General features: G+C 38.9%; 1 protein-coding gene across 2 annotated transcripts in view; it reads right to left on the bottom strand.

Moving 5' to 3' along the window:
* The window catches only part of TNIP3 (TNFAIP3 interacting protein 3), a 92,298-nt gene that overhangs the window by 49,052 nt on the left and 26,547 nt on the right, over positions 1–16,699 (bottom strand). For both annotated transcript variants that reach the window (XM_053901283.1, XM_019418783.2), the window contains exon 2: positions 6,157–6,277. In XM_053901283.1, coding sequence (XP_053757258.1) covers positions 6,157–6,277 — 121 coding nt within the window. The remainder of the gene's footprint in view (positions 1–6,156; positions 6,278–16,699) is intronic.

Here is a 16,699-nt window from a genome sequence, read left to right as displayed (position 1 = left end):
CCCAGCATGCTCTCATACTGATGGAGTTTCTCATGGTCATCAACAATGTTTCTCTGTTTCCTCAAAGTACAGTCCCCCTTCCTCAAAGTACAGTCAGTCTGTTCATTTTATCTTCTAGTAATCCTCCCTCTTATTCTTGGCAAAGGTAGTTGGGCAAAAAGGGAACTTGACATATGTCTCAGGTTCTTTCATTAAAACATGTCTCCTTCATTCAGCAACACTTTTCCCATCTCATAAACTTATAAAGAAATTCATTTTCTGCTGCTGGAAAGGAAGTATACTGTACTATTGTTCTTATTGTTATTTCATCCAGTGGAAAACAAGAGACACCCCCAACTGTCACTCTGTCATTGGCTCACTCTTGTCTTACACCAAAAAGAAATTTTCTTATACTTTTTCCAGTTCTATCAATATCTCAGTGAGAATGTAAAAGTTTTCATTTTGTTTTGAATGTAGAAGTCCCCCTGTAGAGTGCTTTTGGGTAAATAGTAACTCAGCCAAGATTCCAGCTGGAAATTAAACTATGTTTACTCAAGGAGTCAAATATTGGAAGATACTTTCAGACGACAATTGAGAAAGATATGCCTGAAATCTATTGGGATGAAAAAGGACTCCCAGGGGTTGTTTTTGGCAAACTTTACTCATAGAGTAAAAGCACAAGTTTGTTTGTTTGCTTGCTTTTGTCTTTGTGGAACATTTTATCAGGGGAGGGTCACACATTCTGACTCTGTCTTAGGCCAGAGGATGACAAGAAGGTGCCAGAAGCACTGGGACCCTGATGGAAGCCTCAGATGGAAGCTGTAAGAACCATATCCAAAGGGCTGCTCCTCAGTGCCTCAGTTTCCCCTTCATGATATGGGAGGGTTATGTTCCCTTCTGGGTTTGAAACACTGTTTGATAAGATAAAAGTAGGTCAAAAGCTACAAAGAGTTTCTCCACTCCCAGGACCTGCTCTGAAGCTCCTACCTCATACTATGGAGCCAGAAAAAGGGAATTTTCCCAAGAAACCGTGTTGCTCACTGGTCCCTGCTGCAGGGGTAGGGCGAGTGCAGCTGTCTCTGAATACCTGGATGCTGGGGCAAGGACAAAGGGAGATTCTTGTCTGGACAACATCTTGGTTTTCCAGGAGGGAAAACTGACCTTCCTGAGCCCTCAGGGCAGAGGCAGGGAACCCCAGCCTTGTTCATTCATCACAGTGGCTTGATCCAAGGATATGCTTCAAGTCCAGAGAGGAGAGGTTGCTCTGACAACAACATCACTCCTGATAATAGCTTGAGGTATGGCCCAGTTGCCAAATGATTTATGTGAGGGAGAGGGAATTAAGAGCAGGAAGTTCAATTCAGGATATACAGAATTGAGTTTAGGTCCAGAGTCCAATTTCCATTAGACCGTAGGAAAATGATTTAGCCTCATTATTCCCATCTATAGATGGGTAAGGATTGTATATAAATGCTTTTCAAAGTGCTGGCCCAAAGTAATCACTCAGTAGGTGGTAGCTAAAACACCCAAAATAGAAAACCATACACATATCTCTGTGAAACACTGGATCTGTAAGGGAGCATTGGGAGCCTCCTGTGTAGCTAAAATTGGGAAAGAAAAAGCCTTCCCACTGAGGTGGAGACAGGAATAGTGTTTAGCTGTATTTGGCACCCTGGAGGCCATATCCCATGCTGGGCATACTTAGTACAGTGAGTGGGGCCATAGCAGTCTCAAGGGTGGTACAGCTGACATCTAGAAGTAGCAGTGATAGGTAAGCACCTGACAACCATTGACAATAATTTAGGAGACCAGAATGGGCAAGAACAAATGGTACTTTCCACACAAAGGATAAGACTCTGGATCTATGAGTATACCTTTGAGATTCCCCCACAAACTTTGAGAATTACTTGTGGATGGACTCTAGAGGCTGAGTGAAAAGCTAGCTTTATCAAGGTTCATGAAATCAAACGTGTTGTTTCATACTGATACCTCCTAGAAAAACCTACTTCATGTGACATTTTATACCTCATTCTCAAGAAGTCTGACTGGTGGGGATGATATATCTATACATAAAGGATTAAACACCCAACATGACAAAGTCTATGAATGACCTATTAGGAAGGTAAATTGTTCAGGACAGAGTAGGAGGGGCTCGAGCCACTCTGTGGGACTAGAGAGAGAGGTTAACGGTACAATGAAAAGTTTGAATTGGCATAACAGACAGTTCATCAAATAGGTGGGGAGGCAAGGGTTTCCATAAAGAATAAACAGCACATGAAAAGGCATAGTATATGAAGCTGCATAGTCTCCTAAGGGATTATGGGGTGGCTAGAGCATAAATTGCATTTTGGATAGTGGCAGCATATGTAGAAGACAGCATGACACTGTAAGAAAAATATGCACAGGCTTGGCTTCCTATCTTGAGACTAGAACTTTGCAGCTTCATGAATTTAGGTAACATTTTAAAATTTCTATGAACCTTAGTTTTTTTTTTTTTATCTGGAAAATGAGGATAGAGATAGCCATATTTAAGTGTTGTTATAGTTATCAAACATAATATAAAACACCTCCATATCTGTTATGGTCATTGACTCACAAATATTAGATTCTATTCCTACTGTTTTATTCTAAATGTAGGCCAGGACTAGACCCTGGAGGATTTTATATATTAAGTCAAGGCATTTGGACTTTATGATGCAGGTAAGGAAGTCTGTTTTTAAGTTCTAAGCACTTGAACAGTAGCAACATCTATATTGGTCAATATGAATTAGTGTGGAGCAACGCTTAAGAAGGGCAACCAGTTAGGCATCTTCTGGGGATAGTCTAGCAAGAAATAATGAATATCTGAACCATGATATGGTAGTAAGAATGAAGGAAAAGAAACAAAGTCCAAAGATTTTATGAAGGTAGAAGAGGCAAGAGCTTGAGGGTCCAGGGTGAAGGCTGGCCATTATTCTAGGAATGCCTCCTGGAGTTGGGCAGCATGGTAGCCCTGGAGGAATACAGGATTATACTCAAATTTGGATCACTGGGTGAATAATGATCCATTAACTAATGTAGGAAATGTAAGGGGAAGGAACAAGGAGTTTTAGCAGAAAGGATATTGAATTCACGTTGGAAAATACTGCATGAAATAGATGTGCATGGAGAAAAGAACTCCATGTTTAGGAAGTTATGTGTGTGTGGAGTCATCAGCACATATTTTGCAGTTTAATGACCCAAGGACTACATACAGATCCCTGGGTAACACTGATATAACATAAGCAGGTTATGAAAGTGAAAAAGTGGAGGTGAATGAGAAGGAAAGATCGGAGGAAATAAAAGTGTGTGTATAAGGGAGGGGAGATGATGAGAGATTAATTTTATAGTTGTTGATGGAGTAAGACATTTTTAAAAGATTCAATTAGTAAATAGCATCAAATGCATATGAGAAGACAAGTGAAAAATCAGATGCAAAATTACCATTGGATTTATCAAGATAGAGCTTATTGGTGGTGTGACAAGGGGTGGAACATCCCTGGACACCCTGATCAATAAGCCTGGCTATAATGCCCAAGAATGAGATAGAACATTCCCCATAAAATAATATGGGATCTCACATATGTTTAAAAGTGGAGAAGGTAGAAGAGGCAAGAACATATTTTAAGCTGGTGAGAGGTGATGGAGATATGGAAGATATAGGAACTCAAATACCATGCAGTGACCGGACTTATCAAAAAGTGGTGGCCGTGAAGCTTAACTCCATCCTCACTGCTATTCAGCAACTCATTGCAGTTTTATGCCTCTTTTCTGTCTCCCACTGCCTACTTCTTACCATCCCCAATTTCCATATACACTGGATCTCACCTCTCATTTTCTCACTTTCTCTAAATGTTTTTATCTCACACTTTACAAGGAAAAGGAAACAAAAACAAAAACAAAAACATCAGCTAAAAATCTTCAATCCTTTGCCTGGATGTGTGGTATGTAGGAAAACGAGCACATTTCATCAGGGAAGTGATGAGAGAAGCTGTATCTTAAAGAGAGGTACAAGTTTTAGTTAACTCTCCAAAATAGAGGAAACTAATTACCAAGAGGATGGCAATGAGGATGTAGAAGAGGCCTTTACCATATAAGGAGGAATCCAGAAGACAAAATGAACAGAGTTGAGAGGGAAGTCAGTCATGAGCAAATAAATCTTGGGGCTGATAATCAGAGCATATGAGGATTAGGGTACTGGAGGGGATTCAAAGTCTCACCATAAAATCTTATTTTCAGGAGTAGACAAGAAGGCCACTTGAGAAAAGCATACATTTCTGTGAAGAAAGAAAGTCCTAAGTGGGAGTTAGATGTGTATGTGTGAGGGTTGGGAGGATGGGGTAAGATGAGAAGAAAGAAGTGGAGAACTAAGCCTTCCTTGGCTCCTAACCATCAGCAGATACTCATTTCTAACTTTAAAAATAGACACTACTGGGGTGCCTGGGTGGCTCAGTTAAGCATCCAACTTCAGCTCAGGTCATAATCTCGTGGTCTGTGAGTTCAAGCCCTGTTTCGGGCTCTGTGCTGACATCTCAGAGCCTGGAGCCTGCTTTGGATTCTGTGTCTCCCTCTCTCTCTGCCCCTTCCCCACCCATGCTCTTTCTCTCTCTCTCTGTGTCAAAAATAAATAAACATTAAAAGAAAAATTTAAAAAAAATAGATACTACCTTTTCAGGAAGAAGTGGATTTCTAAACAGGAGTACATAGATACCGAACAAACACACAATACATGTATAAATGCATATTTACACATTTGCATTTATTAAATGCATGCAAAAGAGTTACGGGAGTGACCATAACATATTTTTAAAGTGAAAAAAGGTAAGTTCAACAAACCTCTGTGTGCCTCTGTGTGCGTGTGTGTGTCTGTGTGTGTGTGTGCCAAAAAGAGAGACGCAGAGAGAACCCAAATGCTAAGAGATGCTCTCTGGGAGTGGTGGGCCAAAAGGGGATTTCAGAGACAGATTAAGTGTAGTGAGGCCAGAAGTTTATACTATATACAATTATAGGGCCTCCTTTAAAAGAAAAAGACACAAATGTATGAATGTAAATTAAGTGCCTAAGTAAATATTTGGCTATGGGGATCCAAGCTTCACTAGGTCCACCAGAAATCTGTTTCCACATGATTTTTATTGTTTTCTCTCTCTATGCTTAGGATAACTTTTTCACAATGAACATGAGTTACTTTAGAAATAAGGACTAAAGAAGTTATGTAAGTTGTTTTTGTTTATTTTTTAAATATTTATTTATTTATTTATTTATTTTATGTTTATTCATTTTTGAGAGAGAGAGATAGAGTGTGAGCAGGGGAGGGGCAGAGAGAGAGAAGGATACACAGATCTGAAACAGGCTCCAGGCTCTGAGCTGTCAGCACAGAGCCTGATGCCGGGCGCACACCCATGAACCATGATATCACGACCTGAGCAAAAGTCGGATGCTTAACCGACTGAGCCACGCAGGCACCCTTGGTTTTTTTTTTTTTTTTTTTTTTTTTGTTTTTGTTTTTTTTTTTTTTTGTCTTTTTTTTGTCAGCCATGCTTTCAAACTTATTTCTATTGGATTTTTTTAAAAGGTCATTAGAGATGGTTTCTAATCAGAACGGCTATGGGTTCATATTGTCATTTATGATGCATTTCTAGGAAGTTATCCACAAAGTTCCTAGCTTGAGCTTACCCTGGAATTTTATTTGCTTCCATGAAGCACTGTAAACAAATATCCTGAAACGAGGAAACTCAAAGTCAGACCACTCCTTTTATCCAGAAAGCCTGTTTTTTCTTTAAAAAATGGACAACGGATTATGCTGATTTTAGTAACCCAAGTTTAGAGAGTTTACACAAATTGGGTTACTTCCTCTCCCCAAAAGAGATGTTGCTGTATTAAACATTATTTTTCATAGCACAAGTTTGTTCCTGCTTCCCTGTTGTCACAGTTGCCTGCCTGGTATCAAGCTTTAAATGGGAAAGTGTTTGTGCTGAAGGGTTTCCTTAGTAACAGGAAGTGACTGTGTAAGAGGGTTTTAGAGTGGGTTGGCTTTATAACCTCTCAGTCATCAAGGAAGCACATTACTGTAAATGATCTGGGGACTGTCCCAAACTCTTCTGAGTGAACACACTGTTGAAAGGTGTTTTGAGAAAAAGTAGAAAAAAGGTGGTTTCTTACCTTTAGAAAACATGAATTTCTGTGACCTCTTGTGGCTCCTGGGGTGGCCCCTTTAAGATCAGGAGAATCATTCCTCTCGATCAGATCTCTGATTTTATTGTCCAACTCCATGCTTTCACATCTGCTTGGGGACATGGGAAAGTCACATTTTACAAAGTTAACTACAAATTATTCAGAGGTACGATGAGTTTGTCAATGGCACGGAGGTCTTATGTGTCTACAGTACCTCTCTAGAATCTCAGGTCTCTAATCTCATTTTTGTTCATCAGTCCATGCCATTGGAACACTTTAAGGATTATTGGAGTTTAGTTTTCACTTACTTGCACATTTATACAAAGTGATAGAGTAAGATGCAGACAAGCTTAGGCATTTTCACAGCCTGATAACAATGACCAGAATTGAGTGCTCACGGTGAACCCGGTGACCTACACTTTCTTATTCCGTGGCACAACAATGCATTGAGGTCACCCATACCTTCATTTTGTAGAGAAGCAAACTTGGTTTTAGGAAATTAATTAATTTGTTAATTTATGCAAAGTCAAACACTGGCAGGGCCAAAAGCAAACTCAAATCTATAGGATTCTATAGCCTGTGTATATGTTTTAGTTTTTTTCCTCCGGTTTTATTGAGAAATAAATGACACACATCACTGTATAAGTTTAAGGCATACAGCATGATGGTTTGATTTACATACATTGTGAAATGATTACCACAGTAGGTTCAGCTAATGTCCATCTTCTCATACAGATACAATAAAAAGAAAAGAAAGAAACACTTCTCCTTGTGATGAGAACTCTTAGGATCTACACTCTTCACAACTTTCCCGTATATTCTACAGTGGTGTTAGCTCTAGTCATCACATGGTACATCACATCTTTAGTACTTATTTATCTCATAACTGCAGGTTTGTACCTTTTAATCTCCTTCCTCCAATTTGCTCCCCCCACACCCCCTCTGGTAACCACAAACCTGATCTCTTTTCTAAGAGTTCTGTGGGGGTTTTCTCATTTCGTTTTGTTTTGCTTTGTTGTTACATTCCACATATAAGTGAGATCATATAGTACCTACAGTATTTGTCTTTCTCTGTCTGACTTATTTCACTTAGCATAATGCTTTTAAGGTCCATCCACGTTGCCACAAGTAGTTGAATTTCCTTGTCTTTGTATGGCTGAAAATACTCCAGTGTGTGTGTGTGTGTGTGTGTGTGTGTGTGTGTGTGTACACACTTCTTCATATATTCATTACTGACAGTTAGGTAGTTTCCCTGTCTTAGTTATTGTAAACTATTCCCTATCTTAACCATTTTGCTGTATGTTTGCAATTAATCTGAGAACAAATTTATAAGCAATTATTTGCTACCAAATGGAAATATTATATTAGAGTCAAAGAATATTTGCCTTAAGGAGAATCTCGTCCAATTGTATCATTTATCTGAAAACCAGAATGAATTGCTTACATTCCCATGACCATTAATTAATAGTGCCAAGATTTAAACCAGATTTTCTGACTTAAATTTTCCATTTTCTTTCATATTATGCCATCTTGCCATGATGGAGAAATTTTTGCACTAAAACCACAATTCACAAGAAAAATGCATACATTATGTGATTTTTCTTCACATACATTTTTTTTTGCCTGCCTTATCATTTCTCAGCCCCTAAAAATAACACCTAGGATTGGGGTAGGAGATCTTTTAGGAGGACTTTTCAAAGTTGTCTGCACATAAAATGAATGTGTAGGTGGATGACCTAATTGTATACCTATGTGGCTGAAGTTACTTGATTTGTCTGCCCAACCCACTACTTTCTTTGAGAGTAACTCCCAGGAGCTTGTTGCCAGGCTTGTTGACACTTCTTGACCTCACGTCTTTGGTTATAATTGATTGGACCAAAAGAAAACAACTGATCCCAGCCAAAGAGATTTTCTTCTGTGTGCGGAGGGAGCTAAGAATGAAGCATACGAGTAGGAAAATGCAGGGCTGTGAGATGGAGAGAGTCCTGACAATTTTCTAGTTCTGAAAAAGCCCTTTCTAAGGCATAACTGCCTTCCCACCCTTGTATTCTGGGAACCACTCCATGTCCTTATAATGAATTGTCTCCATTTTTTAAAACTATCTAGTTTTGCTTGATTTCTGTTATTTGTGATGTGAAATCCCTAAATAATATACCTTGACCTTCATATTTATACTCTTTCTTTCAGGCTGTGAAATGTCTGTACCTCAAGCCCTACATATGATGTCACTGTATGTTATAAGTCACTGGGTCTACAGTAAAATCCTTCACAGCCCACATCATTGCATATTCATGGCATTGGGGCTTCAAAGTTTCCCACAACCCTCTGAGAAGTGTCACAAAATTCCTTTGCCTCAAATCCTGCAGATTATCTACATTCCCAAATAGCACTGGAATTGGACTAGACTGAATAAATTCGTGAGGTGACTTTCAGACCTATTCTAAACCAGACTTGCCCACCATAAGCTCACAATACTTTCTGGTACTATATTCCTCTGTGGCAAACTTGTTAATGAGCCATTTCAAACCCCAGACAGGATCACCACTTTTATATGACCATTATGACCTACCCCCAAGTCCCATGATGCTCTGGCTCCCTTGCTATGTTTCTGAGCTCATCTTCTATTCTTCCTCCTGCTTTTTCCTTCCAGGAACACTTGCCCCATCACAGTGTACAGAACATGCTATGCAAGACTTCCACTTTAGGACCTTGATATTTGCTATTCCCTCCACATGACTTGCTCCCCCATTCAGGTCCTGTCTCAAGTGTCACTTCATCAAGAAAGCCTCTGCTGACTAAAGCATCTGAAATAGTTTTTCACACCCATCACTACTCCCCCTTAATTCTGTTTTATGTTCTTCTTAGAATTTTCTATTTTCTATTATTTTCATTTCCTATCTGTTTACTGTTCTTCTCTCTGACACCCATCTAGGCCCTATACATGTCCCCTAAAAGAAGGGTCTTCATTTTTATTTACTGCTCTGTTTCCTTGGCGCATAGTATAAACTCAGTAAGTACTTGTTATTAAATCAGTGTGATTCTACGATGAAATTTAACTCAAAATACCTGTCATTAACTCAAATCCAATCATTAGATTCAATGCTTATTTAAAATGTATGCAAATAACTTCAAACTCATAAGACGGATAAAGTTGAGACATAAATCATTCAGCAAGGAAACACTAACAGCAGCTTTAGAATGCACACCCTAAGTCAGTTATTACTGTATTCATGGCTGCCTTGTTCATTTATACTTCAATTATGTGAATTCTTCAATGTTCAACAATAATTCATTGAGTGTTCACTATTGCAGGGTTCACGTTTTGCAGAAATAATTATATGCGGTGATGATTCTCCAATTGTCATAATTTTAATAGGGAACATGCTTACAGGCTTACAGCCACCCTTTCCTTTTTCATTCGGACAAGTGAGTAAAGGTTTTGCTCCGAAAGAGGACCCTGTTCCCTCTTTTGAGGGTGGGGTTCAGCATATGTTCCTCGGAACAATGGCCAAAGAGGGATGGTCTTATAGGGGTGATGGGCCCTGGACTTGGTACAGTGTGAGCCTCAGTGGGTAACTTTGACCACTACAGGAAGAGGAGAAGTGACAGCAAAGAGGAAGATAATCGTGTGTTGGTGACCAGAGGTGAGGAGCTTCTGGTAAGATCTATGGAGATGGTGGGTCTCAGTATTGACTGCTGTGGCAGGGACAGGGTTTGGGCACTCAGGAATCCAGCTGGGAGCCGAAAGAACACAGGACGGGTGGGACTCCAGACAGTGTACCTCAGTTAGGATTTGAGTTTATTTCTCATTGCCATGGTTGTAGCCACTGCTGTCGCTGTAATGAGTGTGCCTCAGAACTTACATCCGAAGCCTCTGAAAGAAGCATTATGATGTAGTAGAAAGTAGAAAATAAGCTTTTAGAGTTGAACCTAGTGGTGGGACCTAGGGTAAGTCCCTTAACATCTATGAACCTTATTGGTGTGGTTTATAAAAAGAGAAATAATGTTACATTGGGAGACCATCAATAGGCTTAGTCATAACATATGTGCAAGGGCTAGCACAGTGCCAGACATGTGGTAGGTGCTCAATAACTGAGAGCATGGTTAGTATTCTGAGGGCCTGGCCCAGTTACCAAGCATTCTAACAAATGAGTTTGGAGAGTAGGAACCATACATTTTGTATATTGCTGAAGAGAAAAATAATTTAAAAAACACAGAAAAATTTCAATTTAGTTCAAAAGATAATCAAAAAGTTTAGTCACACCTTGGATAAAAAAAAGGTAACCATATTCCCTATTTGGGTTTTATGACATTCATAGCAAATCTTTTTACAGTATTCTTTTAATATAAGAATTTGCTGGATAAAAATATTTTTTGTTGTTTTTAACTAGTGAAATGTATTATATATAGTTCATGAATTTCAATTGGCCTTAGATTTATTCTACAAAAGAAAACATATTTACTAAGGTTTATTTCTTGCTTATAAAGCTCAACGTTCTGACAAGTGAGAGGCAGAATGAATTACAGCTGATAAACTCTGCTTTTCCCTTTAGATCGCTAAATGCATGAAACATAGTTATAATCTTAATATAACATTTTGACTTAAGATTTAGAGTAGAAAAAGAAAAACATTCTACCAAACTTTTACATACAAATAGAACAAATCCTACATGACCCTGCATTACTGGGTATGTATATCCTCAACTTTGGATCTGTTTCCTGATTCTACCCAGCAGATTAAACAAGGGTTATGGTTCCCATGAGTTGTGCTCTGGATTCTGCTCCTTAATCATTCAGATGAGTAACTTGAGCCTTAAGAAAGGAGTACATTCCATTTTAGGTTTATTTATTTTTGAAAGAGAGAGAGAGAGAGAGAGAGCATGAGCATGAGAGCGGAGGAGGGACAGAAAAAGAGGTGGAGACAGACAATCCCAAGCAGGCTCCAGGCTGTCAGCACAGAGCCCGACATGGGGCTTGATCTCATGAACCATGGGATCATTATCTGACCCAAAATCAAGAGTTGGATGCTTAACTGACTGAGCCACCCATATGCCCAAAAGAAGTGTCTTTCTTAAAGTCATTTCACTTATAAAGGGCAGGACAAGGGTGCACTCTGAGGCCCATGACATTTCACTCTACAATTTGGTTGTTCACGATTTTAGGAATTGTCAATACAGCAGGACCGTAAGAGGGCTATGTTATCCCCAAATAATTGGGTTTAGGTTTTCCATTCGTTGGCTGTTGTCTGCTTCAGCTTCAAAGAAAACCTACTAGTGTCTACAACTGAAATGTAGCTGATTTATAAAGTCAGATGTTAGGACAGGCTTGGGAGGCAAGCTATGAGGATCAGTGTCTCACCTGCCACATATCTTTTATGCAGCTCCTTATTATGCAGCTTATATATGCAGCTTAGGAAAGTAAGCTGTGAGTTCTTGACCAAGGTGCATGAATGGGATGAATCATCCCAGATAAAATGAAACATGAAATAATGTATGTCTTATATGCTCATTGTCTCTTTCTGAAGGAAGGGCTTATAGTTTTTATCAAGTTCTTGACTTCCCCTAAAAAGCTGAAAATCACTGATCCAACAAGTTATTGTCTTGAGTGACCACTTTAAAATCAAATTTTACTGTGGCTTTCTCTAAGAGGACACTTCATTTATTTGTTTATTTATTTATTTACCATGAAGGAGCCACAGAAATTCATAAATGACTCTTTGACTCAAACACTATTACTAAAATCTTTATTTGAGGTGGCCTCCCTACTCAGTTGCAAGTGGACAGAGAATTATATAGACTATTGTTAAACCAACAGTTCTCTGAGGGGAGTGTGACAGAATTCAATGAAGTCTAGTAAATCCCTGTTAGACCTTGGCTTATTCATTGTTTATTTAGAATTAAGTGAATATAAACCTTCCGCATTATTACCCCTCATTCTTACCTTTCACTTACAAAAATAAACCAACATAGAAAGCAAACAGAAAAGGTATGTTTTTTAGAAATGATATTAATATGAATTAGATTTTACCAGTAGGATAGTAGGTTAATCCAATATGACAATGAAGCTTTAAAAAAAAAGAAGCTTTTTAAAATGATGTAAATTGTGTAAATTATGTCTAAATTATCTAAATTATGTAAATTATGTGAGCGGATTTCCCCTAGACTACCATCAGAAAATTATGATTCACTAGTGGCCCAACCAGAGAAAATGGGGAAAGAGATGAATGGATTTCAGGTGTATTTGGAGCCTTTGGACATCAATTACATATTCAAGAGTCTCCAGTACAGAAGCCTTCAAAAAATTATTGTTAAGGAAAGGATATAGCATGTCTTTGAATGCCATGGTTTAATAGGCTTATCCAAGGATTATTTAATGATTTAAATTTTACTATTTGATTAGAACCTAGACATTGTCATTTGTAGAATCCTTTCTGGTACAAAAGATAATATCAAAGGTTATGGTTTCCTGCCTTGTAGGGCATTAACTGTATCTAATCTAACCATCTTATTCTAACATTCCTTTATTAAATTGCCTGTACCTACCCAGCTCCTCGAATACTCTTTGAATGTGCCTTTTTATCTTTTTGGATATTATTAATTAATTAGTTGAATTAAAACCACAAACAGAGGTGCCTGGGTGGCTCAGTCGGTTAAGTGTCCAACTTTGGCTCAGGTCATGATCTCGGGGTTTTTGGGTTCGAGCCTGAGTCAGGCTCTGTGCTGAGAGCTTAGAGCCTGGAACCTGCTTCGGATTCTGTATCTCCCTCTCCCTCTGCCCCTTCCTCACATATGCTCTGTCTCTCAAAACTAAATAAACATTAAAAATATTAAAAAACACAAACAGGTTCATTTTATACTGTATCATGGTCACGTTTTTAACATTTTGGGCATTGATGTTAACATCACTGGATATCTATACTTTAAAACCTCAAATTTCTAGTTTCTGATACTGAGTCATGGTGAGCATGCAACCCAAATTCACCAGACTTGGTTTTCATGGTTACATGCTATGGTTGCATCATTGGTACTGGCAAGTAGTGTAAATTCCTGAAGAACAAACAAATAACTACAATCTTAGAAATAACCTGAAATTGGGGCGCCTGGGTGGCTCAGTCGGTTAAGTGTCCGACTTCACCTCAGGTCATGATCTCGCGGTCTGTGAGTTCGAGCCCCGCGTCGGGCTCTGTGCTGACAGCTCAGAGCCTGGAGCCTGTTTCAGATTCTGTGTCTCCCTCTCTCTCTGACCCTCCCCCGTTCATGCTCTCTCTCTGTCTCAAAAATAAATAAAAACGTTAAAAAAAAATTAAAAAAAAAAAAAGAAATAACCTGAAATTCATTTAATTCAAGTCCTGCATTTAAGACAGAAAAAGGAAGCTCAGGGGAGTCAAATGACAGCAAAGCCAGGGCAAGAATGAAGGACACTAGTGTTCTTCCTTCCTCCACACACTCGCCCACCTCTTATGTCCACATTTCCTCCCGGCCTGCTGCCAAGGTCACATTTTACGCTTTGATCTTATACCGTAAACCAAGACTTTTTAGGAAAGATTCCGGAGAACAAAGCATATTTGCAAATATAAGACAAGGAAAAAATCGATAGTGGGTTCCTCTATAACGGAAATGCTTCCAGATGTCCAAAGCCCAGGAACTGTAATCTTTGGTGATTCTGAATGAGAAGTGTTGTCTAAAAGACTATAGTGAAGGAGTAATTTTTAGGTTTTACTTTTTGTTATTATGATTAGTACTCTGAGCATATTCTTGACCAATTTGGAGAGAAATAAATTACTCAATAAAGATTACTTTGTGAGGGCGCCTGGGTGGCTCAGTCGGTTAAGTGTCTGACTTGGGCTCAGGTCATGATCTTGTGGTTCATGAGTTCAAGCCCCATGTACGGCTCTGTGCTGACAGTTCAGAGCCTGGAACCTGCTTCAGATTCTGTCTCCTCTCTCTGCCCCTCCCCCGCTCATGCTCTGTCTCTCTCTCTTTCTTAAAAAATGAATAAACATAAAAAAAAAAAAAGCTTACTTTGTGTATATGTGTTTTCGATGAATAAAGTCATGATGTCTTAATTACTTTAGTAATTAGGAACTTTAACACTTGTGGCTTAAGAAGGTAGTAGAAGAGAAAGGTTTGCTTGGAGAATTAAAAAAAAATTTTTTTTAACATTTATTTATTATTGAGAGACAGAGAGACACAGAGCATGAGCAGAGGGAGGGGCCGAGAGATGGAGAGACACAGAACCTGAAGCAGGCTCCAGGCACTGAGTAGTCAGCACAGAGCCCGACACAGGGCTCGAACCCACAACCCGCGAGATCATGACCTGAGCCGAAGTCGGATGCTCAACCGACTGAGCCACCCAGACGCCCCTCGGAGAAATTTTGAAGTTGCATTGGCCTCAGACAAAAATGGATATTTCTAAAGTTTTACCTAAGCTATGTGCTTTAATAATTTAAATAGTGTCTAAAAATGGTCTTTGCATGTCTAATACTCAAGCCCAGAGGATAGGGGTATTTCTTATAAACATGGCCTCTGTTGTAGCACTCAATTTGCATTCTTGTCTGTATCCTTATTCATTTCCTCTCAGCTTCTGTAATGTGCTAGGTTGCTGAACTGATGTGCCACGTGCCCAAGTAAGTCAAACCTCTTGTGGCTGCAGCCAGGACAAACATGCGGGGAGAGAAGCCAGGTTGGAGCAGAGATGTAGTGAACTGCAGGTGCTGCTCAGGCCATGAAAGGGCACCAGTGAGCAAAGTTACATAGAAACCACATCCTCCCACAGTTATCCTACTGAGTTGGCCTCTTCATTGGAACTGTTCCGCACAGGTGAAACACTCTCATTCACAAGGGCAGAGTGACAGATTGAGAGTAGCATATAGTTTCCGTGAATAAACACAGTTTTGTCAGAAGATACTCTAATAAGTGCATACATTGGCCTTTTTGCCTGGCTTAATGTTAGCCATCCTACGATTTTCACCTTAAATATGGGAGGGAAACTGAATCCTAGATTGCATGAGACAGTCTGACTATGTACTTCCATAGCAACCTCTATTTCTCCCGTTACAAAGCTTATTACACTTTATTGTAATTGTGTGTTTACTTGCATGTATTCTCCATTAGATTATACACCTCTGGAAGCAGGACAGGTTTAGCTTGCTTATCCTTGCAGTTCAGATCCTTGCTGGGATTATTAAATATTGGATAACAGGACAAAGAGTCAAGAACAACTAGATCTGAAGTCAATAAAGATAAAAGGTAGTACTGAAGAAGGAGAAGCTTATATTAAAAAGTCATGTGTAGGCTTTTCCTCTGTCTTTTTTAGATGCATTTTTCTCCATGGTATTTATATTATTTCTTCCCTCCTCATTTCAATACATCTGCCTCTGAGCAAAAGAGCCAACAAAGGCTTAAAGGCTATGAGTATTGTGACAGGGACACATCTTTCTGCTACAAAGTATAGTTTCGGGGATCAGTAAGCAGGGTTCAGGAGGTATTTCTGATTTGGGAAATCCTTTCCAATTCCCTGGAATCAAACTCACAGATCAATACTTGAGAAGAAATATAAACAGGGGTAAAAGCTTATCCAAAGGCAAATATTAAGCATGATTCTCACCTAACAGTACTTCTGAGATTTTATTAAGAGGAAAATGACACCATACTAGATCTCATGAACAGGCTGAGCCCGGAAGAGCACAGAATGTTAAGATGTGAGTTTCTCTACTTTGGGAAGCAGGGATGGTAGGAGAGGAAAAGGAGAAACATGAAGAGGTCATGCAAACATCATTACTCTGCTTACCATTTATTACAAAGTTAAAAATAACACAAAATGCACCCACTGACAGGGATACAGGAAGAGCATAGCTTGATAGCTTTATGGATCAATAGGGGGGTGGATTCTTTGGTATTTTTGTTATTTTTGTTTTAATATAGGATACTATCATCAAGGTTGGTTTTTATTTATTTAAAATTCCATTCTCTTGAAGAAGCAGACTATAAAAAGCGAATAATTTTAAAGATTGAAGCAATAGAAAACACAGTTCCTAACCAGCGTTATGAACAAGTTAAGCTTTCATTTTTAAGTCAAGAAAACCTTGACACTTACTCTAACATTTTCATCATCTAGTCAATGCTTTTGAACCTTTGATCTATAGTGTAAATATATTCGTATTGGCTTATTGATGAACACCTGGAAGAGAACAAAATTAAACTAGCTATACATGCACAGAAAAGTTATATATTTTATCATTAATTTTGAAGGGTGGTCGACTATCCACTTCAAAATATGCCACTTCAGCATCAGGATTATTTTGAGGTTAAAGTCACTTGAAAAACAGTGGATGTAAGAAAAGCATTCTGCTCTCCCCTTTTCTTCCTGAAAACAGGATAAGACACCCCCCCCCTTTGAAAGATGTTCTCCCTGAACCAGCAAGAAAGGAACATTCTCACTATCAAGGACAGGAAGACTGAAAGAATTCTGCATAAACAGACCTTGTTAAATAATTCTTATCTTTCTTTAACCTTACTTTAACATATTTTCT

Source organism: Panthera pardus, unplaced genomic scaffold (genome assembly GCF_024362965.1).
Source record: "Panthera pardus isolate Hobbes unplaced genomic scaffold, ASM2436296v1 HiC_scaffold_13, whole genome shotgun sequence".
NCBI classification, from domain to species: Eukaryota; Metazoa; Chordata; class Mammalia; order Carnivora; family Felidae; genus Panthera; species Panthera pardus.
The sequence above is the reverse complement of the archived record's forward strand: the minus strand, read 5'-3'. Positions and strand labels throughout refer to the sequence as shown.